This window comes from Elephantulus edwardii, unplaced genomic scaffold, assembly GCF_000299155.1.
Source record: "Elephantulus edwardii isolate Elephantulus edwardi_28Jun2011 unplaced genomic scaffold, EleEdw1.0 scaffold00030, whole genome shotgun sequence".
In the NCBI taxonomy this organism is placed as follows: Eukaryota; Metazoa; Chordata; class Mammalia; order Macroscelidea; family Macroscelididae; genus Elephantulus; species Elephantulus edwardii.
In genome coordinates, this window is record NW_006399780.1 from 12,461,594 (window position 1) to 12,489,576 (window position 27,983).

The following is a 27,983-nucleotide window of genomic DNA, read 5'->3' on the forward strand; positions in this document are numbered from 1 at the left end:
TTCAGTAGAATCTTGCTTGCATGTGAAATCAATGACACTGTTCTGTAGTTTCCACACTCAGTTGGGTCACCTTTCTTTGGAATGGGAACAAATATACATTCTTAGCCTTACCTTAAAAAAAGTTGAAGATTTTCCTTAAAAACCTTCCCTTCCTGAGATAGATCTGGGAAGCTCCTACCCGCATGTCTAATAATATGTGACTTGACAACTCACTGCTGTCCTGTCTGAACCAATTTATAACTGGCCCCCCAGTGATTTTTTTTAAAAAAAATTCCGCTAGTTTATTTATAAAATTCAAATACATTGTTTTCAAGAACAAATCCTTTCAATTTCCCTCCCCCCCCCCCAACAAACTGTAAATCTTAAGGGGAGGAGACTGTCTATCTTAATTTACACTGGGTTTTTTTAAAATAAGCAGGTACAATCAGGGTGCTCTGGTGGTGAAGTGTGTGTAGAGAATGGAGCTGCTAGCCAAAGGCTTACATCTCCATGTTTGCTCAAATTCACCAGCTGCTCGATAGGAGAAAGATGGGCAGTCTCCACCTCTGTGATTTACAGCCTCCAAAAACCTGCTGAGGGTGAACTAGGAGTTGGTTCTGACATCAACAGCAATGACCTGACTGATTCTGAGTAGTCAATGTAAAAGTTTATGATAAAAATATCTGAATTTGGAAAGGGGGGGGGAAATCACATTTAAAAAGAATTGTTTAAAAAGAATGACTATATAAGGTTGATAAAGTATTTCTCCATTTAAAAAAAAATTTGTTCAACATTCCTTTCCCTTCTCACTTTGACTAAACAGCTCCCCTCATAAGGGAACCTACTGCATGTGGTTCTTTCGGGGCTGACCCACTCCAGTGCTACCCCCACCCTCGCTGGGCAGGGGAGAGGACACACATGGCTAACACTGTCTGCTTCTGCTACAGAATGCTTCTGAAGCTGTCAGCAGCCACAGGCCCACACTGGTGGACGTCTATGTGAAGAATGAAGTAGCAGCGATGAGCCATAATAGGGCACAGAAAGAAGGAAGGCTGTTAACATGAGGATGGTGACATGCATCCTCCGGACCCAACCACACATCTCAATAACATGAGCCTAAAGTTCCTTGTGTTATTTTTTTTCCTTTTGTTCTATTTCTAGTTTTCTCTTCACTTGCAAATAAAGTTCCTGACTGAGAAGAAAATTACCCTTCCTATCCCTTCCCTCTTCTCCCTGTGTCACCTCCTTTAGCATGCCAACCTGTTGATTCAGCTTGGCAAAGTGTTCAGCAAAAAGAGCATTCCAATTCTGGTGTGTGGAGAGGAGCATATTAACAGTTTTTGCCTGCCCAGGTGCGGGTGAGATGGTGGTGGGTGGATCAAACACCTATTCCAGCAGCCACGGCTAAATAGTGGGATGGGGTGGCAAGCACATGTCCCACACCTAGAAAATCTTGGGTTTAAAATTTTTACAATAAGGGCTATCATTAGGATTCTCTGACAGCAGGTGTCCACAGATATTCAGCCAAGACATCTTCACTCTCTGAGAGGTTTTATGATTTGGCTTACTATGTGGCCAAATGAATTCATTTTGGTCCACTCGCTAACAGGGTGTAAGAAAATCCATCAAGAGAGGATTAAGAGGTGGACAGGTTCTTCAGTACAAATCTAGACTCCAACTTTAAGTCCAAATAGGCTCAACTGTAAATGCCATCACCAGTTTACTTCAGTTACAATTTATTTTTTTCATATCACAGAGACCCAGGTTATTGGCTGCAGAGTGGAGACTTATGGAGGCTTGGCAGGGGGTAAAATCTGGAACATCAAGAGACGCATCTTTGGTAACTGGAAGAGGACATTCAAAGACATTTATGTGGATCTTCACTGTGGGCAAAGATACCCCAAACTGGGACAGAGGATAGGGTGCAGCCAAATCCTCTGACTCCCCAGAAGGACACTCCTGGGTGTATTCACTACATACATGATGTGGCCAGTGAAGGTAAATGAGAAGAGAGGAAAGGGTTCTTTTTCTTGGGTGTTTCCTCATATCACTGTAGGACCCTCAATGGTATTTAAGGATCAACCTTTCAGAGGGACTCCATCTTTGTGTCCTCAGGGCCTGGCACAAGGCAGGTATTTAATAAATGTTTGCTCAGTTAACAAACTTTCCTTCCTATCTCACCACCACTATTTCATATGAACTTACCAGTCCTTCCAGAGGAATCAGATCCCTCCAGTGATATCCACCTTTATTAGCAAGAGTGTTAAAAGATTAATTATGAGTAGAGAGAGAGTGCAATTAGCAAACTCCCCAAGTACACACCATGCGAACCACTTGCCTACAAACTATTTCCCCTTCAACAAAAATGTCATACCTTCCTGGGGACTAACTTTTAATCAACAAACAGGTTTAGAAAGTGAATAGTGACACCCATGAGGAATCAACTACTCAGTTCAACCAACTCCAGTGAAGCCCAGAGTCCTCTCTAAAAGGAAACATTTGTTCAAAAGCATAGCTCAGAAGGTGGGAAGGAGAAGGAAAAAAGGATAGAAGAGGAAGTCAGGGAGGAAGTGGGAGAGGGTGTTAATCACATCGAAGGGACATGAAACAAGAGCATACAATCTGGAACGGAAAGGCATTTGCGCTATAAACTCCGACCCAAGCTACAAGAAGTCCAAGTAAAATTGAAACCCTACAACGTGGCAGCACTCAGAAACTCACAAATCAGTGAAGCAGTGATGGGAAGTGGTTAAAGCGTTGGTCTCCATGGGAGAAGGAAGGTAATACCTCTCATGTAATTTCCTGCCTCTGAAAATTTGGAGGGTCAGTTATGAGTTGGTTCCAACTTGTCAGTACATAACAACAGCAGCAGCAGCAGCAGCAGCAACTGGTTTTTGTCTGATGTATTCACAGTCCTGCTCTTTCCTGATGTACTTCAACCTAAGGAAGACCCCCTATCATCAAACTGGCTTTCTTTTTTCCCCCACCAACTTGGACTTGGATAGATTTAACTTTTACTAAACACTTGTACTAAGTGTCTGCCCTCTATAATGAAAAGCGCCACTGTTTACCATGCAACATTCCCAATGTCAGGGGGTGGTGTGGTCCTGGTAGTACAAGAGAGGAGGAGAGATGTAAGATGGGGAACTGCTATTTCTGTAGGAAAGCCATTCTGATTGGGTAGGGGTTGCTACTTGTAAGAGGGTTCTATGCTAGGTGGTCTTCTTTCCCAGGCCTCAAATGTACTAGACAGAGGAGTCAGAGGGGCCCATCCTCCTGCTCAGACCACTGGGCACATGCCTAAGGCTCTGAGCTACTTAAGTCTCAAATTCTGAGCATAAGGAAAAGGGCATGGGTGGCAAAGTGGTTAAAACACTTGACAGCAAACCCCAGGTCAGTTGTTTGAACCCACCAGCCATTCTAAGGGAGAAAAATACGCCAGTATGCTTCCACTAAAATTTACAGCCTCAGAAACCCTATGGGGTAGATCTAATCATCTCTAAAGGGTCACTATGACCTGGAATCAACTCCCTGGTGATAGGTTTGGATTTTTTCTTGATCATAAGAAAGCCCATCAACTAGTTTGCAGATAAACAACACAAGCAAATTTTTAAGCAGGGGGTTGTGATTTGTTATTATATACCATCAGGTCATAACTGACCCACAGCTGACCTTCCAATGGGTATTCAGAGGCAATAAATCACATTGGAGAAGACTTCCCATCTTTCTCCTATGAAGCAGCTTGTGGATTTGAACTGTGTACCTTCCAGTTGGCAACAAAGCTCCTTCCTTCCAGGCCACCAGAGCTTTCTTGGATATAAAACCAAAATAGTTTATCAGTATACTTCTATCCAAATATATAAATATATTTGACTGAAAGTCAAATGGTAGTAACACACATGCCAAATGTAAGGAATTTTTTAAAAACTATAATTTCCAATTAAAATATGTATCTAGTATTTTTCAATGCCTATCCTATCCTAAATCCTTTGGTAGGAGAATTTGTGAATATGCTTCAAAAGTGTACTAGATGTAGCCAAGATTGGGCATGACACTCTGTAGCACTGAAGTGCCAATCACTGGCAAAAATTCAGCTGACATGCAAATTTCAATACCACACTGGCTAGATGAAATGAATAAAATCTACTACTGAGAGGTACGCAGCAAAGTGGAATGGGGAGGAGTTATGCAACAGTAAACATTATTATTATTATTGTTAAAGCTTAAAGGCAGCTTTAATAGGGAGCTCTTGGTCTTAAAATGGAGGCCAAGGAAGTTGCCTGACTATTATTTTTATAAAAGTGAACTAGGGTGGTAGGGAGGAAAATATGCAACAATGAATGAATGATGAATGAATGAATGAATGAATGAATGAAAAAACCCAACTTTTCTAGAAACTTTAGTTAAAAATCACAATTTAAAAAAATTTTAAAAAACCACCACCAACCAAAAACTATTAAGAGACTGAAAATCCAAAGCCACTGCTACTCAGTTGGTTCTGAAGCCCTAAATCTTCAGGAGTCTGCTCACGTTTCCCCGGGACAGTTAGCTGCTAGATTTCAACTACTGACTTTCTGATTAGCAGCCAGACGCATGAAGGACTCTGCCACCAGGGATCCAAATATCGAGACAGGATTGGAAGACAGTAAAATATGCAGGTGGATAAGAACTTTGTAAGAAAATCAGTATAAAAGAAAAATTTTACTTAAAAAGAAAGTACTAAAGGTACCGGGGGGAAAAAATGGGTTGTGAGTGGTTGGCAAAAATACAAACTTAACCATACTTACGTTTTCAGATTCAAAGCCCAAGCCTACTTTCTATGTTAATAGCATGTGAACTTGGTGATTACAAAACTTCTTGACTCTTGATATTTTTCATCTCAAACATCAGGAAATGGAGTGATTTACAATCCATTCACATGCTTAGCTGCAAACTATGGTGTTGGTGGTTTGATTCTGCCCAGAAAAGCCTTAGAAGAAATGCCTGGTGAGCTACTTCCGAAATACAAGACCCAAAAAACCCTAGAGCACATGTGGAGTCACCAAGAACTGGACTCACTCAGGAGGAACCTGGCACTGGTCATATAAGGACACAGGGAGCATCTACCTGGCAGGGTCGTGTGAGGGTCAACATGCCTGTAGACGACTCTGTGCTCTCTACCCTTGTGCCTGCCCCAGGAAACAGACGCTAAATGTAATACAGAAAAGGAACATTTCAGACATATGGATAGGACCTAAAAAAGAGAGCATGCCATATGGAGAGATGCTGGCAGAGACGTGTTCAGAAGATTCTGCTTTTTACTTCTTAGGCATTTGGAGTGCACGTTCCTCTGTTCCAAAATGTAAGGCTCCCACATGAGTCACTCGTCAGTCAGGACAGGTGTTCTGCAGGCTCTGTAGAAGGCTGAAGCAGGGTAATCAGTAGCAACCAAGGTGTCAGTGGCTGGGAAACCAAGTGACCGACACTTTATCTGACGCTCTGCTCCTTTGACAGGACTGGAGAGGCTATCATTCGGCCCAGTGGACCGAGCAATTTGGATTTCGGGCACCCACAGGTATAACTCATTCAATGGGGACCCAACGAGTCTATGCCAGCTTCTCAGCATTGTAAGAGTACGAAGTCCCCTCCTCATTTTTTATTGTCTCTTCTGATTTTACACCATGATTTTTAAAATATATCAAGCGGCCTCTATTTTCTAATTATCCTCCATTTACTTCTTAGGTATTGAAAAGAAAATAAATTAAGATGGCAAAAGAATAGAAGCCTTTGAAGAAAGAGATGAGTACTGAATATCCCTAGAACAAGTAAGTCTATCTTGTAGAAAGTGCAACCACGGTGCTCGTTGGAGGCAAGGATGGTGAAACTTCAGCTTACACACTTTGGGCCTGGTGTTAGGAGGCACCAGTCATAGGAGTAAGTGGATGGCCAGGGAAAGAGAGGAAAACCATCAACAAGACGGGCTGACAGAGTGACTGACGACTGGCTCGAGCCTATCAGAGATCATGAGGATGGCTCAGGACAGGACAAGGCTCTGATGTTTATAGGGTCACTAGGTGTTGTAGTCAACTTGATGGCACTTTACAACAAACAGCAATTTCCTTCTGTGTGATTTACAGCTTCTGAAAACCCAATGGAGAGTCAGCTGTGAGTCAGCGACAATGAGTTGAATTAATCTGTTGTGATTTGTTTTACACTCTGTGGCTTCAAATACTTGCAAGCTTATACAAAAAACAAATTCAAGTTTACAGCACGTGACGGAAACCACAGTAACTGTAAAAGTTTCAATACTGTGTGTACATGGATTTGGCAGGCCATTCCATTATGCATGATCTTGCAACACAGAATTTAAAAATGATACATTAAAGTTAATTCATGTTACTACAATGTTAGCTTGAAATACCAAATGCAACTCTGGAGACCTACAGAATCCTCATTTCAATATGATAAGCAACTTCTAATTGAGGTATCTTAATTTTACTTTCCATCTATTACATGCAAATTCATGTGGGGAATATTTTGTCTTTACAGTGTTTTTAAATGAAGAACTTGCTCCTTAGAGAATATCTTTGGTTAGGAAGCATATCTGAGGGACATGTAGAAAATTGAAAGTAATTTAAAGAAAATGTAAAAACCTCCATCCAGAACAACAACAAGCTTCTAAAGACTGATACACATTGCATCCCTCCACACACTCCACACAAACACAGCCCAGCTTTTCCTTTTGCATCATTTATAGGAAAATACAAAACTCACTGAGCATCCTAACCAGGAGAACTAAGAAGAATATTAACTATTAAACCTCATTTTTGGCATGTGCCAGGAATGGGGTTGGGTATTCCAAAGGGAGAGTCCAGTAATTTTTGGACTAATGGGAATATGGTGACTGTTTGAATCAAACTAAAAAGCTATCTGTGTAACAGAACCTTGACTTTATATACTCACACACATACTGCAAAAATAGACACAAATATGAACTGATTATTTTTGGGTAAAAGAGATGTGAGGTGTTATTTCATCCTCTTTATGCTTTCCACATTTTCCAATTTTTAAAAATGGATATATATTTATATTCAAGACCAAGGATAACCAACATATTTGTATTTAATGCCACAGGCAAGCTTTTGAAATGACAACAAGCCAAAATGTATAGGATTCAGTAAAGGCAGAGGGAAGTTTTTAACAGTAAATACCAACAATCAAAAAGGATCTAAAATCAACAACCTGAATTTACAATTTGAGAACTAGAAAAATAAGAGCAAACCAAGTCCAGAGCGACCACCAGACACCATTGTTCTTGGGCTGGTTCTGGCTTTGGCAACTGTCCACTGGGTTTCTGAGGCTGTGGATCTTTACAGGAAGAGAGAGTCTGTCTTTCTCCACAGAGTGGTTTGTGGATTTGAAGTGACAAACTTCTGGTCAGCAGCAGAACACACAGCCTACTATACTACCAGTGCAATACATAGCACAGTACAGCCCCAGGGCTCCTTCACAGCTTTCAGTAAGAAAAACATAACAAAGAGTAAAGCAGAGATAAGTAAAATATACTAGAAAAATAATAAAGAGAATCAATAAAACTAGATGTTAAGTTTCTTAAAAAATACCCAGTAAGCCTTGAGACAGAGAGACAGAGAGAGATATGATGTAAATATCTAAACTCAGAAAACAAAGTGAGGCCATTTTATCTAAACCTACAGAAATACAAAGACTGAGAAGAGACTACCGTAAACAATTGTATGCTAACAAATTAGAAAATTTTGATGCTATGGACAGCTTTCAAGATATACATAAATTTTCTGGGGTGACTGAAGAGAAAAAAACAAACAAACCACAAACCTGCAATAGACTCACAACACGTAAGGAAATTAAATCAGTCATCAAGATCCTTCCAACAAAAAAAAAAGTCCTAAGACCAGATGGCTTGAATGGGGAATTCTACTAAAATAGGAAGTGAACCCAATCTTTCTTAAACTTTTCTAAGCAGCAGAAGTAAAATTTCCCACCTCATTCTGGAGGACACCCTACCTGTATACTAAGGGAAAAGAAAGAACTAGAAGAAAACTACAGACAATATCCCTTATGAATACAGACATAAAAACCTTCAACAAAGTATTAAAAATCTGAATCCACAAGCATATTAAAAGGATTGAGCACTGCAGCCAGAAACACAAGGGTGGTCCAAAACCAGAAATTAATGCAATATTCTTCATTAACAGAGCAAAACAAATGTATGCTAAAATCCAATATCCTTTCATGACAGAAATGCACCACAAGCTAGGAATAGAAAGGAAATTCCTTAATTTGATAAAGGGCATTTATGAAAAACCCACAGAAAATACCATCCTCAAAGAGCCCTGGTGGTTAATACATTAGGTGGTTAACCAAAACAGTTGGCAGTTCAAAACCACCAGTCATTCTGTGAAATAAAAGAAAGGACAAGCTGCTTTCAAAAAGATTTCTAGCCTTAGAAACAAATGCTATGGGGCATCTTGACTCTGTTCTAGAATGTTGGTATAAATTGGAATTGACTTAACAACAAAGGGGTTTTGTTTTTGAGCTTAACAGTGAAAGACTGAGATTTCCTCTTAGGGCCAGAAGCATAAGAATGTCCGATTGTACCACTACATCCGATATTGGACTGGCAGTACTAGAGGATTAGACAAGGTGGAAGAAAGAAGAAAAATTGTGCCTTTTTGCTGGTAACATGATCCTAACACTAAAAAAAACCCTCAAGGATTCTACAGGAAAGCTATTAAAGCAAATAAACAAATCAAGATAAAAAAAAAAATAACAGACATGTTACCTACACATTAACAATAACTAGATGAAAAGGAAATTAAGGAAACAGTATCATTCACAGAATCATCTAAAAGAATAAAGTACCTAGAAATAAACTGAGAAGATGAAAGTCTTGAACACTGATAACGATAAAACATTTCTAAAAAAATTTATGTTGTAGTATCAAAAATTGACCCTCAGCGGGTCAAAGACAGTGAGTCCCATGGGAGAAAATTGCCCATCTTTCTCCTGCAGAGCCGCTGGAGGATTTGAACTGCTTGTGTTGATTGACTCACAGTACAACTCACTACTAGGCCACGAGTGCTCCCTGAAGGAAGTTACAGAAATCCAAAATAAACAGAAGAACATTCTGTGTTTGTGGATTGTAAGGAAATCTTAATAGAGTTAAAACATGAATACTATTCATCAAAACCAAATACAGTGCCAGTGAGTTAGTCCCAGGTCATATCAACCATCCTCTGGGTTTTCAAGGCTAAAACTTTTTACAGCCTTGGAGGGAAGAGGAGACTGCCCATCAAGTCGATCTGACTTGAAAGCTGTTCAGCTGGCAGCCAGATGTCTGTATACGCTACACCAGGTTCCTTCAATACAACTCAAAACAACCTAGAAATGAATTTTCATCAAAATTCCAAATGTCCTCTTTGTAGAAATGAAAAAGTCAGTCCTCAAAGGTAAAGGTGAAAGCAAGGGACCTCGAATAGCTAAAGCAATCTTTGAGAGGAAGAATAAAGGAGGAAACTCACATTTCCTGATTTCAAATCATACTATTAAAGCTGTAATATTCAAAGTAGCCCAGTACTAGTATAATGATAAGACATGTCAGAATAAAGGAAGGTGAAATCAGAGTCAGCACTCAGGAGACACTGAGTTGCAGTTTATTACTGTTACTCTTCATTGCTATTGATTCATACTGACCCTCCAGCAGGTTTTGAGAGGCTAAAAATCACACAGGAGGAGATGGTCTATCTTTCTCCCACAGAACAATGGATGGATTTGAACTGCTTGCCTTTGGGTTGGCAGCACACCTTACCCCACTATGCTCCCCAAGTTGCTGCTTAGGCTGATGAAAAAATTTGGAAATGTATCGTTGTGACGGCTCCAGAAAGTCATGACTGTAATTAATGTCACTGTATCGTATGGGTAAAAGATAATGAAATGGCAAATCGCTTGTTTTATATAAATATCTATTTATCTATCTACTTACTTATTTCTTTTTTGCCACACCACAACAGAGAAATGACCATTTTTTTTAAAACACAGGCTTTTTAAAAAAATGTTCAACAATGAATGAATGGAAATCTAACTTTTCCATAAACTTTATTATTATTATTATTATTATTATTATTATTATTATTATTATTTGTGTGTGTGTGTACTGTCAAATCGGATCTGACTGGTACAGGAGGAGATTGCCCTCTCCTTTTCCAGCAGAGCATCTGGTAGATTTGAACCGTGTGTCTCTGGGATTTCAGTGCAGCTTCTTGCCACTAGGCCACCAGAGCTCCCTTAAACTTTTGTTAAAATCATAATTAAAATAAATCTTGTTTAAAAAACCCCCAAACCCAAAAGCAAAAAAAACCCCCAACAAAACATAGTCTTCACAATTACTTGCTATGTATCAGAAAGCTAAACAACGACTAGGGATGATAGAGAATTGATGCCTTTGAACTGTGGTGCTGGAGAAGAATACTGAATATACCATGGACTGCCAGAAGAAGAAACAGGTTTTCTTTGAGACGGTGAAACCAGGCTGCTCCTTGGAGGCAAGGATTCTGAGGCTTCACCTGACATACTTTGGACATGTTGCAAGGAGGGACCAATCATTGGAGAGGGACATCATGCTTGGGAGGGTGGAGGGACAGTGCAGGAGAGGAAGACCCTTGATGAGATAGATTGATTCAGTGACTGGGGTAATGAGGGTAGATGTGTCAGAAACAATAAGGTTGGCACAGGATAGAGCAGATTTCAGGGATACTGTACATAGGGTTACGAGTTGCATGTGACTCGACAGCACATAACAGCAACAACAGAAGTAATTTAAGGAAAATGAGTTTATAAAAAATTACACAAAGTAAATGTGAACATGGCTAAGCTATTATGCCTACAGTAAGCAGTACATGTCTGCTATTAACAAAATTGCTGCCAAAGGAGAAATAAATGTATAGAAAAGGAGATATACTAAGACATTTAGCTGCTGAGACAATTAATGGCTCTGGCTCATTTCAACATTAATTACTCAGTTATTTACAGGTGAATCCTTAGGAACCAAGGTGTACACCCAAGTGATTTCCCTTGGCATCCTAGGGAAATTTTATGGGCTGAGTCTGGTACATTACAGAAGTAAGGGAACTGAATTCACCAATACCCCTGACAAACAGGGATCCAACCAGGTATCTTGACACTTAAGCATCTCCACCTCTCAATATATGAGTCTGACTACCATGAACAGACATCGAATATATGGGTCTGAAGCAGGTGTGGCATCCACTTCCTAAACAACATGCCTCCAGAAACTCTATGAACTTTGATAAATGTCGATAGTTATAGAAAGGCTTCCGGTCTTTTGTTCATAGGGTCACTATGAGTCATGCTCGACTTAAAGGCGTTCAACTACAACAACCATAAGTAGATATCAAATTAGACTGGGCTTAAATGTCAACCCTATCCCTGAATGCTTGGGCACATTAGCTTCTGAGCCTGTTTCCCAAATGAAAGATGCAGAAATTACTTACTTCTTAGGATTACTGTCAAGATTAAACAAAAATATATGCAAGTCAAGTATTTAGCATAAACTGAGTAGTCATCTGAAAATAAGTACCACTGTTCATTTAAAAAATGCATACAAAATCAGCGTGGGTGTCTGATTACTTCTCCTGCACTGTTATGCTTTGGTGGAGGGACACTCAAGCCTTCTGAGCAGGAAGCATGGGGACACTGGGATTGCTGACTTGGGGACCTCTGTGAACCCAGTTGGCATGTAATCATTCTAGGGGCCTGGTCCATGGCCCCCTGCGCTCTCCTGCCAATGCAGGGCTATTGGTGAAACAGGCAAGGCTTTATCTCTAAGGGCATTTGCCTTAAATCACCAATTTCTCTTTGTTTCTGGCCATACTACTCCTTGCCTCACTCTCCAAGGTTATTCTGTTACTATTAGCTTTGGCCAACTCTACTCCCTGCCTCTCTCTCCACCTCTTTACAAGGTCAGTGTTACTGTTAGCTGTGTCCAACATGCTCTCCTTACCAAGACTGCTAGAGGGCCCAGATTCCATCTTTCTCATAAGCCTTTTAGGCCATCCAAACCCAAAACAGACTCACTGCCTTCCAGTGAGTTTCACCTCACAGCAAGCCTGCACGGGATTCCAAAGCTGTCAATAATTTCAGAAGGAGACTATTAATCTATCTCACGGAACAGCTAATAGTTTTGAACTACCAGCCTTTTGGTTAGCAGCAGAGGTGATCTACACATCTCCTACATGTGAGATTTATACCTGGAACATACCTTATCATCCCAGCTTGGTTTTGTCTCCCTACTTCGCCAATTCTTCAGTGGGTTGCTAGATACTCCGTTGGTTTTCCAGGCCCTGTCTAAGCCCTTGAATCCTTCCTGGCTAGTATCCTCCAGGGTTCCCTTCTCAATCCCTCTTCTATCTGATCCCCTCCGCTCATCCTGTTGAGCTCAGGGCCTTGACACATCACATGTGGGTGCTTCTGTGGCCTCTTCTCAGCCTCCCACTTTCAGGGTTCAGCCCTCTCCCACTGCATCCTGAAGGCCAGGATCAGGATGCCTACGACGGGCCCCTGCTTTCACCGTCTACCATGTGGAAACCTTGACTGGGGGTTCATGGGGAAAGTTGGCCCATTAGTGATGATGGGGAGTTCCTTTTCAAATAGACTCTGGCCTAATGTGCAATCAAAAACCCAAAGCACTTCTGCTGAGTGGATTTGAAGTCAGGGTGACTTCCCGTGCAACAGAACAAAACTGCCTCAAAGGGTTTTCCTGGCCCTAATTTTTATGAGAACACCTTACTGATCTTATCACCTCATGGCTCCTGAATGGGCTCAGATCTACCTTAATCTGAGAACCACCTACACCCCCGCAAGGCCCCCCTAATGCCTGGTGTCTTCACAGTAGTGTTTGTTCCCTGATCACGAAGGGCTCCCCCATGCTCCTCCTTACACCACCTCACTGGCTCACTTAATGTCCTTCAACTGCCTCAGAGCTTTCTGGTTGTAAGTTTCATTTACATACTAGACCCGGCCTCTTCTCTGAAACCTCATCTATCTAAGGAAGTCTTGATCCAATCCAGGGTTGTTTGTTGTTGTTATGTGCCGTCGAGTCGCTTGCGACTCATAGCGACCCTATGTACTGAAAAATGGCTTCATCATGTCCAAAATGTCATCACGTAAGCAGTTAAGTATCTCATGCTACAGATGATACCACTGAGGTTTACACAATACAACAAACAGCCTGCTGTCACACAAATGACAAGGTGGCAAAACCGGACTCTGAGTACTGGCAGTCTGGGAGTCCAGAATCTTATCTCCAAAGTACTGTGCTATACCTTTCAGGTATACAGATGTCTGAGCTGAACAATTCAGATTTTTTTTTTCAATGTCACAGGCAGCGACAGTGGTATTGTTTGAATGAGGACTGTTCATTTTGCACATCCTTTTTTTCCAATTACATGATAAGCTTCACAAAGTCTGGGTCTAAACCTCAAAGCCCTGTCAGGCCCCTATTTCTGACTAGAACATACCCTATTACTCTGCCATGATCCCAGCGTAACGTTTACATACAGATTCCAAAGCCTGATGGTGATTCCAAAGGAGATTATTTTCAAAGGTCATTTAGCAGTGAACAGAGGTGGCTTTGGGAGGGATTCCCAAGAGATAGGGGGAGGAAGGGACAATTTGAACTCAGGCTCCGCTGTTCACAGTCCCGAGAGCACACGTTTCAAGAAGACAAACCATCTGTTCTTGGTTAGCCCTGCTGAGATCATTTATAATCATTGTGACTGAGCCATGGTATATAAACACACATTCCCACCACCCCACACACGTGTCAGAGGCTGAGCCCTGGGAGATAATCCCTGGCCCTCTCTCCCTCCATAGCTGCTACAACCAAAACATGCATATAAACTAGTTCAAAACAGTCATGGCTGACTCAGCAAGCAGCAAGGATTTCCCTCACTTACATCCTAAAGATAGATAACTGGCTACATAATTATAAAAAGTTGTTCATCAGTACTACAGAAAACAAGTCTGATGACTATCAACTAGACAAGCTTTTATGTGATACCCTTCTCTCTTTTTGGATCCAAACACTCAGTAAGTGTCTGGGTAGAGTCAAGGAGCCCAAGTCTTACCTGCTACCGGGGAGCTTCACGCCCTCAAGTAGTGTCTAAACTACACTTAATTTTGTTACAATGAACAGAATTCCCTGACACCCTGGAAAGTAAGCTGACAACATAAGGCCATCACAGCTAAAGCTTTATTTAGTGTGTTTTAATAAACAAGGATATAATCTGTAATCACAAAACAAAACAAAAACAGCTTCCACTGCACTGATGCCAAGTCTGGTGACTGCATGTGTGTCATGGTGACTGCATGTGTGTGAGAATAGAAACGAGCTCCGTAGGGTTTCAATGACCAAGTTTTTGGACAAAGATCACCAGAACTCTCTTCTGATGGACCTCTGACTGGATTTAAATGTCCATCTTTTTAGTTATCAACCAAGCATGTTATTGAGGTGCATCACTCAGGAATTTCTCTGAAACTATAATAAAATAAACACTAAACCCACTGCCAGGTGAGCAAAGACATGTGCAGCTCACTCAAAGGCAGGCAGTTTGATTCCACCAGCTGCTCGGACGGTCAACTACAATGAAGAGTGAGAGAGTGGCTGAAACCCACTGCTGTCTGGTCAACGCAACACTAAAGTCCTTCCAGGACACAGCAGAACTGTCCCTGAGAGTTCCAAGGCGGAAATATTTTATTCCATTATTATGAAACAATATGTTATAAAAGCTAACAGGATAGCATTATCTCAAACTCTTGAAAATGTTACATATTCTAGTGTTGACTGATTGAGCAAAAGGCTATGCCTCTCCTGTGTCAAGGCAGTGATATTTTCCCCATGGTGGATGAGTTTAACTGAAGCTGACCTTTCAGTTAAAAGACGGGCACTTACCACAGCACCACCAAAGCTACATACACCACAATATAGTCATTTAAAAAAAAAAAGAAAAGAAAAAGGTATTAACATTGATGAAGGATTGACATCTAACCCTTGGACCCTGCTCAAGTTTTGCTAAATAGGCCCTAACTTTTCACCTCTAAAACTAAGAACATGAGAGAGCTTCTCTAATAATCTACCACCTGCCCCTTTTACAGAGTCCCAACAAACACTGAAATAGGTACACCCACGAAATACAGATAATGAACTTAGCACTGTTATCGTGTACTTTCAGTCAGAACCAGGGCAGGCTTTCAGAGGCAATGAATCACACACAGGAGGAGACTATCCACCTTTGTCCTGTGGAGCAACTGGTGAATTCAAACTGTGGGCCTTTGGGTTAGCAGCACTGCCCCTTAACCACTAGGCCAGAGTTCTTATTCAATTTAGTGAAAAAACAAAACTACTTGAAGTCCCATCTCCATCAGGCCCAGCGATTAATTGGCTCTAGGGTAAGTCACTGAACATCTCTTTGGCTTTAGTCAGCAACACCTGTAATCAGCAACACTATCCATAATTAGGAACTGTGTGGTTACATATTTTATGTGAATGACTGTCCATTTTCATAAACTTCTATGTAAGGAGCCCTGTTGTTGCAGTGGTTCAACATTTGGCTGCAAGTTGGTAGGTTGGTAGTTTGAACCTACCAGTCACTCTGTGGTGAAAAGACAGAGCGATCTCCTTCTGTTAAGATAACAGCCTTGGAAACCTCACAGGGCAGCTCTACTCAGTTCTTCGGGGTCACGATGAGTCAGAAGCCACTTGACAGCAATCACTCTGGTTTGGATGTACTGCACAATCAAATTCCTTTTACTTGACTATTCCACTAACGCAGACCACTCAATCTCAGTAATACTCAGCACGTTTAGGATTCACACAGGCTCAAGACCTCCTTCCACTCAGACTGAAGCGATCTGACATAGCAATCTGAAGTCTTCATTACTGATGTGGAAAATGCATGCAAAGGCAACCGGTTAAACTGCAGAGAATGCCTAGTGGTAAGAAGCCACACTGTCATCCCCAAGGCACAAGGTATGAATCCACCAGCTGTTCCACAGGAATAAGATGGGCATTCTCCTCCTGTATCATTTACTTCCTCTAAAATACCCACTGGAGTGTTAGCTACAACTCAGATTTATCTTATCAGCACACAACAACATATAAATTGCAAGGAAGCTTTGGTAGCCTAGTGATAAGGAGGTGTGCTGCCAAACCACAGGCAAGTGGTTTAAATTCACCAGCTGCTCCACGGGAGACGGAGAGGTGATCTCCTGTGCATCCAACTGAATGGGTCACACCTTAGGAAAACCCTGTGGGCTACACTGTCATAATGAGTTCCTGTGAATGAGTGGATAGATTCAATAGCACTTGACAACAAAGTATAACTCACAAGTTGTTACTTCTGTTATGTTTGTTTATGCAGGTTAACTATTCCACTATAACGGTGCATAATAAGGTCTTTCTTACTCACCATTAAGTCAGCTCGCTGTCTATAACCTGCGGTGGCTAATGCTCTGAATGGGAAAGAGAAAGGAAAAAAAAGAAAAAAAATTCCAGGCCAGCCTAGTCTTAGGACAAATTATTGAGCTGGATTAAGGCACTCTGTAAATAGCAGATGTGCTTTAGGAACTAAGAGAACTTAAACTGTATCAACAAGCCCAGAAGTTTTAAGTTAATTGCTGTGCAATAAGGGAAAAAAACTTCTCCCATAATGGATAACCTCACAGCTCTGTAAGTGGACAGTACTTCCCAGAGGCGAAGCCTGAGGCCAGGCTCACGCTTCCACTCCCCAAAATATGTACATTCTGCTTAGACTTTGATCCTACTGCTTAAAAAGACAGTAACAGCATCTACTGTTACAATCACAATCATACACACACACACACACATATAAATCTCTCTCTGATCAGTGCACTGAAACCCTAAATACTTAAGGTATAGGAATCAACTAATAAAATTCAAATTGCTCTCTTCTCCACAAAAGAAGTATGTGTATAACTCACTTTTAGTAGTAAATAATTTTTAAAATATGGTATATGATTTTCTATGAGGTTTGCTACGGTCTCTTCCAGTCTCGAGGGCTCCCACACAGAAGCTGGGGACTTCCTTGACCTCTCCCCACTCTGGTTCTCCTTTCTTTCTGGCTACATGAATAATGCATCTAGGAAACCAAGGAGTCATCCTGGGAATTCCAATCAATAGCTCTGAAGAGGCTGAGTGCAAAATTTACAAAACAGGAAAGAAACCTTAGCATTCATGGTAGTTCAATCAATTTAGAGGGCAGCGGATGCCTAGTCCAGGTGTGAGGGAGTGACATGCAACCTGGTAAAAAGCACATCACTGCCCTTTCCCCAGTCTCACCCCCAATCTCACAAGTCACACACAGGGCTCAATGAATTCCACCCTCAGCCTATGGCTCCTCCAAGCCTGGTGGGTTCGCCTCTTCTTTCCCATTCCTCCTCCTCACCCTGGTGAAGGGCTCTGCATCCTGTGTCTGGACTAAAGCATGCCTCCTTCCTGGATTTCCAATCTTTCTACACCCCCATTTCCTCCCCAGGCCTGCAGAGAGTCCTGTGAATGCCCAGCTCAAAACCTGTAATCGCTCTTGTTTACACAAGCCAAGAGCTGAATTCTTGGAAGTGGTCTACAGAGGCCTCTGTAAGTTATCCAACTACTCACACAGTTCAAAGATACCATGGTCTTGGTTCCAGACCACTGTGATAAAGGGAATGTCACGACAAAGCTAATGATGCCATAAAGCATGAAATGCATTTTAATTTTGTTTCCCAAAGACATTTGTGTTTTGCTTTACCGTCACTTATTAAGTTTATACTGTCACCCGTTAAGTGTATACTGACATCTATTAAAGCACTTTTTAAAAAAACATTAAAATATTGTGAGCATTACAGAGAGAAACAAAGTGACCATAAGGTACTGGAGGAAAAAAGGGACTGAAAGCTTCGTTCAGTGCTGGGTTGCCACAAACCTCCAATGTGCACAACTGCCTACTTGTGGAGCACAATAAATGAGGTAAACCCGCACCCAGCGAGCCTGGCAGCCTTGCTGGTGGGAGCTGTGCTGCTAACCCAAAGCTGCACCTCTCTGGCGGTTTTTTTTTTTCAAACCAACAGATATTTATTTCTTCACTATTTAGAAGACTAGAAGTTTGTATTCAGGATATGGTTCTGGGATGTTCTTTCTATATAACATATGGAAAGGTCTTCATCTCATTTTTAAACTACCCGTGTCTCAGTTCCTGACTGATCTTCATTTGCCATGTGTCCTCCTCTCCAACTGAGCTCTCTCCTCCATGCCTACTCTAATCTTTCTATATTTGAAAAGTATTTGGTTTAAAACATACTTTACATAAGATCTTGGTACTGTACTGAAGAAACTTCCTATTGTCAACTGGATTGAATCCATAAGTAGAGGAGTTAGTATTTGCAAGACATTGTGGGTTGTTGTTTTTGTATTTTGGTAGGGTTTTTGTGTGTGTGTGTTGTTTTTTTTTTTTAGGGACACAATTTCCACAATAGGATGGTAGAGATTTCTATTATTCTAGAAATGTGTCATTGGTTTTGACATTAGTTTTTGCCCCTCTCAATTAAAGAAATATTTTCAACTGAAACTCCAAGATTTTTGTATTGTTCTATGCCAGAGGCAGTTGTTGTTGCTGATGTTGGTACCATCGAGTCAGAATCAACCCACAGCTGATCTGGTCCTCCAACAGGTTTTCAGAAGTGGTTAATCATATGGGAGCTTGCCTATCTTTCCCCCATGGAGTAGATGGCAGATTTAAACCATATCCCTGTGGGTTGCCAGCGCAGAACTGGACAATGACCAAGGATGACAGAAGAAGAGTCGATGCCTTTGAAATGTGGTGCTGGAGAAGATTGCTGAACATACAATTGACTGCCAAGAAAGCAGACAGGTTTTTCCTAGAGATGAAAGATTTTTTTAAAAATTTAGGTTGTTTATTTTTCATTTCAATCGAGCTCCTAGGTGGGCAATGTCCTGTGCTGTTTATGCTGTTGTCAGTGTATACCCCTGAGTCGGAACCGACTTGTAGCTGACCCTCCAGCAGGTTTTCAGTGACAGTAAATCACCCAGAAGGAGATGGATCGTTCTTCTCCCATGAAGCAGCTGGTAGATTTGAACTGCCGCTGGGATTGGCAGTGCAGTTTCTTTCACAAGGCCACCAGAGCCCCTCCAGAAACCCTCCCCTACTCAGTGTTTTGAAGCACAGCCTCGTCTGCCAGGCTATAAAACCTAAACACATCAAGTCCCTTAGAGGAGGGTCTGTTTCCACCCCATCCACCGCTGCCCAACACGCAGGACTGAGAGGGACACTTGGCTGGCACACTCAATAAACACAAGTCTAATGAATGACCATTGCCTCCCCAGCTGGAATGTCCCACCGGCCTGGGCCTGGCAGTCCCCCAGCCATCCTCTATTCTCGGCTTGGAAACTACCTTGTTTGCATGGGGTCCTTCCTGCAGACTCAGGTGCTAGTTCTCCTTCATTCCCAATAGACTGTGTCTTCATCACAATCAAAACACTATGCACTTGACTAAAGCAGTTTGGGGCTCCTCTTTCCCAACTAACAAGGTGACTTAAAAGAAGGGTCTGTACCTCTGTATTTCTCAAGGCCTCCTGAAAGTTCTACTGTTTTACTGCTATGAGTGTTTTGAATAGACAGCTCATTTTTTAAAAAAGTACATTACTTAAAAGCTGAAGTATGGCCCCTATAGAAAGAAAGGTTTAGTATGGTGAAACAGCCTTACACCCACAACCAGATCCAGAACGTCACTGACACTGATCACCCCCTCGGGCTGCACCTTTCTCCAGTCCCCAATAATCCTGATTCTGACTCTTAACGCAGAAGAGTACTTTTAGCTGATTTTAGATTTATATAAAAGGGATCAGGAAGTATGAACTCTTTTGTGTCTCCACCCCCAACTCACTATTTAGTAGGTGAACACACATGTGGAAATGTGGCATAGTGTTTCAGTAGCTGGTCTCTAACCGTAAGATCAGTGGTTCAAATCCCTAGCCACTCTGCAGAGAAAAGATGAGGTGGCCTATTTCCATGAAGACCACAGCTCTGGAGTCTTATGAGATAGCTACACCCAGACCTACAGGGTCACTATGGGCTGGAGCCGACTCTCTGATAATGGGGTGGTGTACATGAGAAGCTTAGCAATGTAGCCATTAGAAACCCTCAACATTCTAACAGCATTAGTTAAAACAACTGAAAAGGTTATTTCTACAATTACCACACATTAAGGAGCTGCCCCTAATATCTTCACTTTGCAAGTTTAGAACTACAGAGGTTGAGCTAGCTCTTGGTTCTAAACTCCAGTAGATTTTTTTAAATTGGGTTCTTGCTGTCCAATAGCTTCTGACTCACAGAGACCCTCCAGTGAACTATCAAGGCTATAAAGCTTTAGGGGAGCAGCCAGTGGACTCGAACTGACCTTCTGGTTAGCAGTCTGACGTGACGCCTTAGGCACCATTCCTCGGGTAATGCACATGATTAACCCTCTTGGCTGCTAAACAAAGGTTGTAAGGTTGAACTCTGTGCAGAGGTATCTTAGGAATATGAGGCCTTAAAAACCCACGTCTGATAATCAGCCACTGAAGACCTTTTGGAAGGAGCAGATCTACTTTGATACACAGAGGGATCTCCAAGAGAGAATCAACTTGATGGTGACTTTGAAAAAAGCCATACTGGGGCAAACACTGGAGGAGCAACCCTAGCTGGTTGACATTTCAGGGGGTAGACACCTAAGAAGGAATTGGATGACCATCACTGTAACTGTGGGTACACGTGCTTCTGAACAAACAATTCCACAGAAGATCAAGACCAGTTATAAATGGAGCCCTATCTTCTTTTGGCCACACAAAGTGGCACCCAAGTTAACCACTGGGAAGAGAAGTACTTTGGGGCTTTGGTGGGTTATACAGCTGGTATCATCATCAAGTGGCAAGAAAACTGTTCTTCAGTAGCTTAAAGAAAAGCCTTTGGAAAAAACTCTCACCTGGGTGACAGCTTGGCTGTCTGAAAGATTTATCCCAGTGCTTTTACAGCACCAACACATGCATTTTATAAGTCAAGCTGTGACATGAAGCCCAAACTAAAGTCCAGGAACACTCGCATCTGAGCTGAGAGCAATGTCAAAGTCGGTGTCTGAGCCCTTTAAAATATCAACTGGATCCTGCCAACAGAAATAGTTCTTAACAAGCGCTCTTTGTTATCTGAGGAAAAGTTCTTCCACTATTCATGATCCTAAGTTGAATATGGTAAGAAATTCTCATATATAGTGTGTTTTCTCATGTGAAAATAAGAGCTTTTATTAAAAATAATTTTATTTAATAGTTGCACATTATTAAAAGAAGAGACTACTAAGATCATCTTTCTCTGAGAGAACTTTTTCTCAAAGGCATTGCTTACTTGAAATTACTTTAACCAAATTTTACATGTGGTATTATTAAATTCACCATCACATCTGTCCTGGTATCTGAGGCACGGAGCAGGAGAGAACGCCTAGGGTTACAGATACTTAAAATTAGTGATATAAATGCACATCTCTAACACTGTGACTTATAGACCACCATGGTTTGCTGGTCAATGTGGCGCTATTTTGTTTCCTAAAACAAGTGTCTGCCAGGGAAATTTTACTAGGGACTTGGGAATTAGATGAATTCGTACAGCAATAAAACTTACAAACATAATAGACATGTGCAACTAGTAGAAAGTCCAACTATGGAATATTTGTTTTGATGTTGGCTTCATGCCTTCTAATACACGACAGAGGTCATTTCTGCTGTTTCCCCAACCAGCCTAAAAGCATACTAAAATTCTGAGAGCACCAAAGCCAATAGTCAACTACTGTCTACTCACCTCTGACTTCCTCTGACCCCACAGGACATGCCAGAACTGCCCCGTAAGATTTCCAAAGCTGTAAATCATCACGGGACAGTTGATGGGTTTGAATGGTCAACCTTCATTACTGTCCCAAATGCCTAATCCACTGTGCCACCACGGTTCCCTTTAAACAAGAAGCTCATCAACACTTTGGCTCTCATCTTAATAGTAATGAAGACTGGTGGGAGAGAAGAGGGATTACAGGAAGTTTGCTCACCTTCCTTCTTGACTATGATGCCCTCATGTAGAAGCTTTTAATAGAAGTTAAGTTATGGAGAAATAAGAAGTCACTCATCAGTGACTGTTTCTCCTTCTATTTGATCCTGCCCATTGGACATGTGAAGGCTACTCTTAGGGACATCATGCTTGGAAAGATGGAGGGTCAGCATAAGAGAAGAAGACCTCCAATGAGATGGATTGACACTGCGACTTCAGCAATGGGCTCTAAGGTGTCAGGGATGATGAGGATGGCACAGAATAGGGCAGGGTTCAGGCCATCTGGTACTGGGATCGCTAGGAGTCATACTTGACTTCACAGCACCTACCAACAACAACAATTGGAGAACTGATTCCAACACACAGTTACCTTATAGGACAGAGGAGAACTTCCCTAGGGGCTTTCCCAGTTGTAAATATTTACGGGAGCAACTGACTCATCTCTTTATTTCAGAGCAGCTGGTTAAGTTCAAACTGCCAACCTTGAGTTAGCAGCCCGAAACACATAACCTTGAAGGTAGAAAACTCAGGCTGAGATAATAAGGGAGGTAACAAGGTCTGCCATTAGCCAACAAGAGGTATCAGGTGAGCATACAAACTAAACATGACTTCATGGAAATCTGTCTTTTCTCAAAAGTATGTAATTTCTCCTGGGCGGTGGTGGTTATGCTCCCCACGAGCATTCAGACCATGAATACCAATGACTACTAACAGATACGGGTGTTCAAAACACAGTTTCACTCCTATTTTTAAAATACATAAAACTTGGTACAAATATTTTCAAGGAGATGTGTGACTGAATTTAGACTGCAGACAAGAGATGAGCGGTCATTCTATAAAAGAGGAGTAAGATTTGCTCAGCCCAACTCGAGGGCAAAAGAAGAGCCAGTGGGAGGAAGCTGAAGAAAGAAAAAAAAAATCCTGTGCTATTTAAGGAAGAACTTTCTAGCAATCTGTGTTCTCCAAAAATGGAGCTGGCCGACTCTAAAATCAGAAGTGTTCCAGCAGAGACTGGGTGGCCATCTGTCAGGGAGGGCGTGCGGGTGATCTGGCGAAGTCGGCCTCATCTCATTTCTGAGAGTCGCGGAGCAAACTGATGCGCTCACTCAGGAAAAAACTCAAATGCACAGGGTGAAGGATGTGGTTAATCGTTTCAATTCGACACTGCCTTTTACTTCTCCTAAAATCTGAAGGGGAGCGGGGGAAATGACAATTTAAGTGATTTGTGGGACTTGTGTGCTTGCCATGCAGTATTCTGCTTCTGCCAATTTCTGGACATCACACGCTTTCTAGAATCTCAAGAACGCACACACACACACACACACACACACACACGAAAGACAAACATTTAAGTGAATGTTTTAAGCATCTCTGAAAATCCTTAGGTAAGAGGTTGAGATTGGAGACAAGAAATCACATTAAGCCCAGAGCAACGTCAAGCATTTCTGTTTCTCATTTCTGTATTAGTTAAATGAGAGTTCAATGGAAAGAAGGGAAATCTCCTGTGCACTTTACAGCCTCAGAAACTCCCTGAAGGATCAGCTGTGAGTCAGCGCTGAGTGGAGCCAGTAAGTTAAGTGACAGATACACAACATTTTTTCCAGTGCCGGGCTAACATGCTGGCCTGGGGATATAGGGAAGAGAGTTGGGTGAAAAATGAAATAAAAATGCCTGTGAGCAATGGAATCTCTGCAGCAGGCTCAGAATCCATGATAGCTGACAGGTTTGTGTGGTTCATATTAATATGTAGTTCTGTATCTTCTACTTCTCTCCAAATCATGGGCCTAACCTAATCTAGAATACAAAAATATTACCCAGTAAAGGAAGACTTTCAGAGCATTTTGAAGAGTTGGCAAATTTCTCAAGATCATATAAAATGCAGAGATGATAAACCCTGCAAGGTCCACTACAGTCACTGAGAACTTTTGTTTAGTTTTCCCACCTGTTCTCCTCTTCACTCACCTCTAAATGAAACAAATCCTGCTGTGAAAAGAAATTGTTAATTGTTGTCAAGGGTTGTAATTTTCTAAATTTACTTTTATATTAGTTTGCATACAAAATCTGTATACAGTACACTGCACTTCATTCATACAGTTTCACACATTCCTTCCTTCACACTGTGTTTCATACAAGCATTCCTATACATTGTATCTTTTAAAATTAATCAGCATTGATCTATGCCCACTATAACCCCATCTTTTCAGATCCCCACTGGATAGTACCTCTTCCCTCCCACTCACCAAACTTTTGACTCATAGGGACTCCATGTGACAGAAACTGTCCCACAGAGTTACTGAGACTATTATATTTAAAGAAGAATATTATTAGGTCTTGGTCACACAGAGCTGCTGGGAGGCTTCAAACTACCAACCTTTCAATTAACAGTAAAGCACTTACCACTGTGCCACCAGTACTGACTGACACTAAGAGTGACTCCACTTGTTCTTGCCCAAGTAAATATAACACTGATAATACTTAAGTGCTATAGGCTTTATTCAAGAGCAACTTCTCAAGCTACTGACCATCCGCGTTCTCAGGTACAACCTAGCGTCATATTCATCTAATGAGAAATGAGGTAACAATTCATTTTCCTTAACTGGAAATAGCTTTTCTGCCCCAATACCAGGACAACAAGGATGGGGATAGCTCATGGGAAGAAACTGGTAAAGAGATGTCTGGATCCAGGCCCAGCAGTATCTACTTCAGGGATCCCAGTCAGCCCTTGACGTCACACTGGTAATGACCACAGTTGCCACTTTAACACCACCCAGAGCTACCTATGAAATGTTATTCATTTCATGGAGGAAGAACATTCACCTGGGTTCAAAGCGCTTTGTGTCATCTCCTTTTCTCTGAGTGTGTAAGAAATAGAAAGCTGTGCATGACATACGTTAGAAAGACTTCAGAGGAAGAGACAGGCAGAGTAGTGAATCTGAGACGGTTAATTTCCTTTTAGGATGCTCTTGAACTTGGGCACAGTGAAATGGAAACATATGCGGGGCTCAAAACACACAGAAGTGTCAATATTCTTATTACTATAAACTCTCAAATCTTCAGGAAATAGCAAACACAATATGCTTCCAACATGATTTCTTAATTTTCAGAGATTAAAAAAACAACAAAGACCAACTAGAAAGATGTCAACAATTAATGTTTTAAAAAACTAAAAATATGAACCAGCTCTCCTAGAACAGCACAAGGCTTTCCCTCCCCTTCCTAAATGAGAAAGAATTTTGTTTATGTTTATAAACTGGGTATTAATGAAGAAGACACTTACCAAGCGTGTCTTTAAGATTCTTCACGAGCGAGCCCTTCTTCAAGCTGTTCTTTCTTTCCACGTAGTTGGACGGCACGTAGCCTGTCTTGTTGGCCACGTTCCTCACCCGCCACCACGTCTTGGAGTCATCCAGCAGCCAAAGGCGCTCATTCTTCTTGATGTCAAGTTCCTGGTCCTGCTGGGCAGTGTAATCCCACTTTGCTATAACAATAACTTCTTCTGTCATCTTTCATGGAGTCCTTCTGCCAGCAAAACATTTGGAGACACTCATTAGAGAGCTGCTCAAAGACTGGATCCTTTACATCAACTTGAAAAATTATGCATTTACAGCTTTGATTACAACTCTGCAACCAATTTTCTCTCGGGTCTCAAAATACTCAACCTTAAAATGACCTTCTTTTCAAAAGGCTTTAGAATTCTATTTGGAAACAGCAACCTTATAAAGCAAATCCTCTGTTACTGCTTGTTACACACTGGGAACTCTGTAAGCTCTGCTAAGAACAAAAACAACGGGAGGGAAAAACAGCCTAAGTCAAAATATAATTGAAGGTGTTCATTTGATGAAATAATACCACTCCTTACAGCTGATGTGTTTACATTCATTTCCTCAGGATATGTTGAATTTTATGAGCGTTTTTAATAAACACAACACACCCAAACTGCTTCTGTAAATAAAAAGAAATGCCGTATGAAATGCAATGTGGTGTTCTGCATTGGAAATTGAAGCAGGAAAAGGAAATTGGTGGAATTTGAGTAACGATTGGAGTCTACTTAGTAGTGATGTACCAGTGTCAATCTTTTTGCTTTGGCATATGCACAAAGATTACATAAAATACCAACATCAGGGGAAATGGGTTAAGGATGTACGGGAATTCCTCGAGAATTCTTTTCTGTAAATATAAAATTACTAGCAAATTAAAAGCTTATTAAAAATAACAACAAATAAATATAGTTTACTATGTAACTAAGCACTCAGGAAAAGTTGAGCTGAATAACTCTTTCACTGTGTGAGGTAACATTATATCGACTCCAAATCAGCAAGCTTATATACAATAGAATACTACCCATCACTGACGGCGGTAACTGTATACCTAAAAGGCTGAAGAGAAGACCAAAAAATTCAGTGTTTACTCCTTCAACTGACTAGAAGTCCCCTCAACACTTAGGAAGAAGGAAATAATAGGCTCTTGATTTAAAATCTTGACAATTCTCATTATTTCATAAGGGTGACTTCAGGACTGCAGAGAACATCTATGTACATTAATTCATTCGAAGCATAAATGTTATCTTTACGTAACATGACACTTTTCTAGTAGACACTAAAGAAATTTATAAATAATACATGTTCACCTCTATCACAGATTAACTTCCAAATTTAGAGATAACAAACCTTTTGGGAAGGAGGAAATATTTAATAAACCTTATGCATAATGTATAAAATATCTAAGAGGATATCATTTACACAAAGCTCATTTCAAAAAGAGGCAATTTTGTTATCTCCTTTTAGAAAATATCAAATTTATAACCACAGATCTCTCTAACCTGACCTTTCTGTGTTTTGAAAGTCATACAGGCAGACTTTTCTTCTTTTTAAAATAATAATGAGAAGGACTACAGTAAGAGGAACTTAGTTCAGATAATAATACTCCATTTGAAAATGGGTTTATTTTTTAATTACACTATTAAAAAAATTCTAGTAAGAACTGTCCATTAAGACCAATCAAGATCTGACTCAAGGGGAGCTCTGGTGGCCTAGTGGCAAGAAGCTGCAACTACAATCCCAGAGGTGCACGGTTTGAATCCACCAGATGCTCTGCCAGGGAAGGAGGGGCAATCTCCTCCTGTACCAGTCAGATCTGATTTGACGGTACACGCACACAAAAATAAAATAAAATTAAATTAAAAAAAAATAAAAAAAAAGATCTGACTCAAAGTTATTTAATAATGTTCTACTATATAAATGGCAATTAAGTAAAGAGCTGGCTGGGCGTGGTCTACTTCAGTGGTTCTCTGCCGTGACTGCATATGAACACTGCATGGGGAGTTTTAAAAAAAAAAAAAAAACCTGTGCTTACCTGGGCTCAGACCAATCCCATTAAGATCCCTAGGGTGAAGTTAAGGCATCAGTTTATTAAAGCTCTTCAAGGGATGCTGACAGGCAGCCAGAGTTGAAAAACCCTAGTCTAGAGAAAGACAGTGATCTTGGCAAAGGCACAGGGACTGATGCTAACCACAGGCATGATTTTGCTGAGTATCCTAGTCCATTCTGACTCAGAGGGACCTCCTGTGACAGAGCAGAAGAATCCTAGAGGGTTTTCCTGACTTTAATCATCACAGAAATAGATCCCAGGTCTTTCTCCCATAAAGCCACCAATAGATTCCTTCAGGCTGGTAGCTGAGTGCTTAACCACTGCACCACCAGACTTCAGCAAGGAAAAATAACAGGGGAAAAAAGTTGAGACTGAGTAAGATGGGTTCAATAATGTATACTGCACTGAAACAGAGGAGGGAGAAAAACTGTTTAAAAGAGATATATAACTAGGTATTTCTGT

The 27,983-nt window shown here is 41.1% G+C and overlaps 1 protein-coding gene across 1 annotated transcript in view; it reads right to left on the minus strand.

Annotated features, from left to right (window-relative positions):
- Nucleotides 1–25,673, minus strand: part of NCK2 (NCK adaptor protein 2) — a 51,649-nt gene extending 25,976 nt beyond the window's left edge. Inside the window, exon 1 of the mRNA XM_006883837.1 lies at nucleotides 25,432–25,673. Coding sequence (XP_006883899.1) covers nucleotides 25,432–25,657 — 226 coding nt within the window. The 5' untranslated portion in view covers nucleotides 25,658–25,673. The remainder of the gene's footprint in view (nucleotides 1–25,431) is intronic.
- Nucleotides 25,674–27,983: the final 2,310 nt, after the last annotated feature.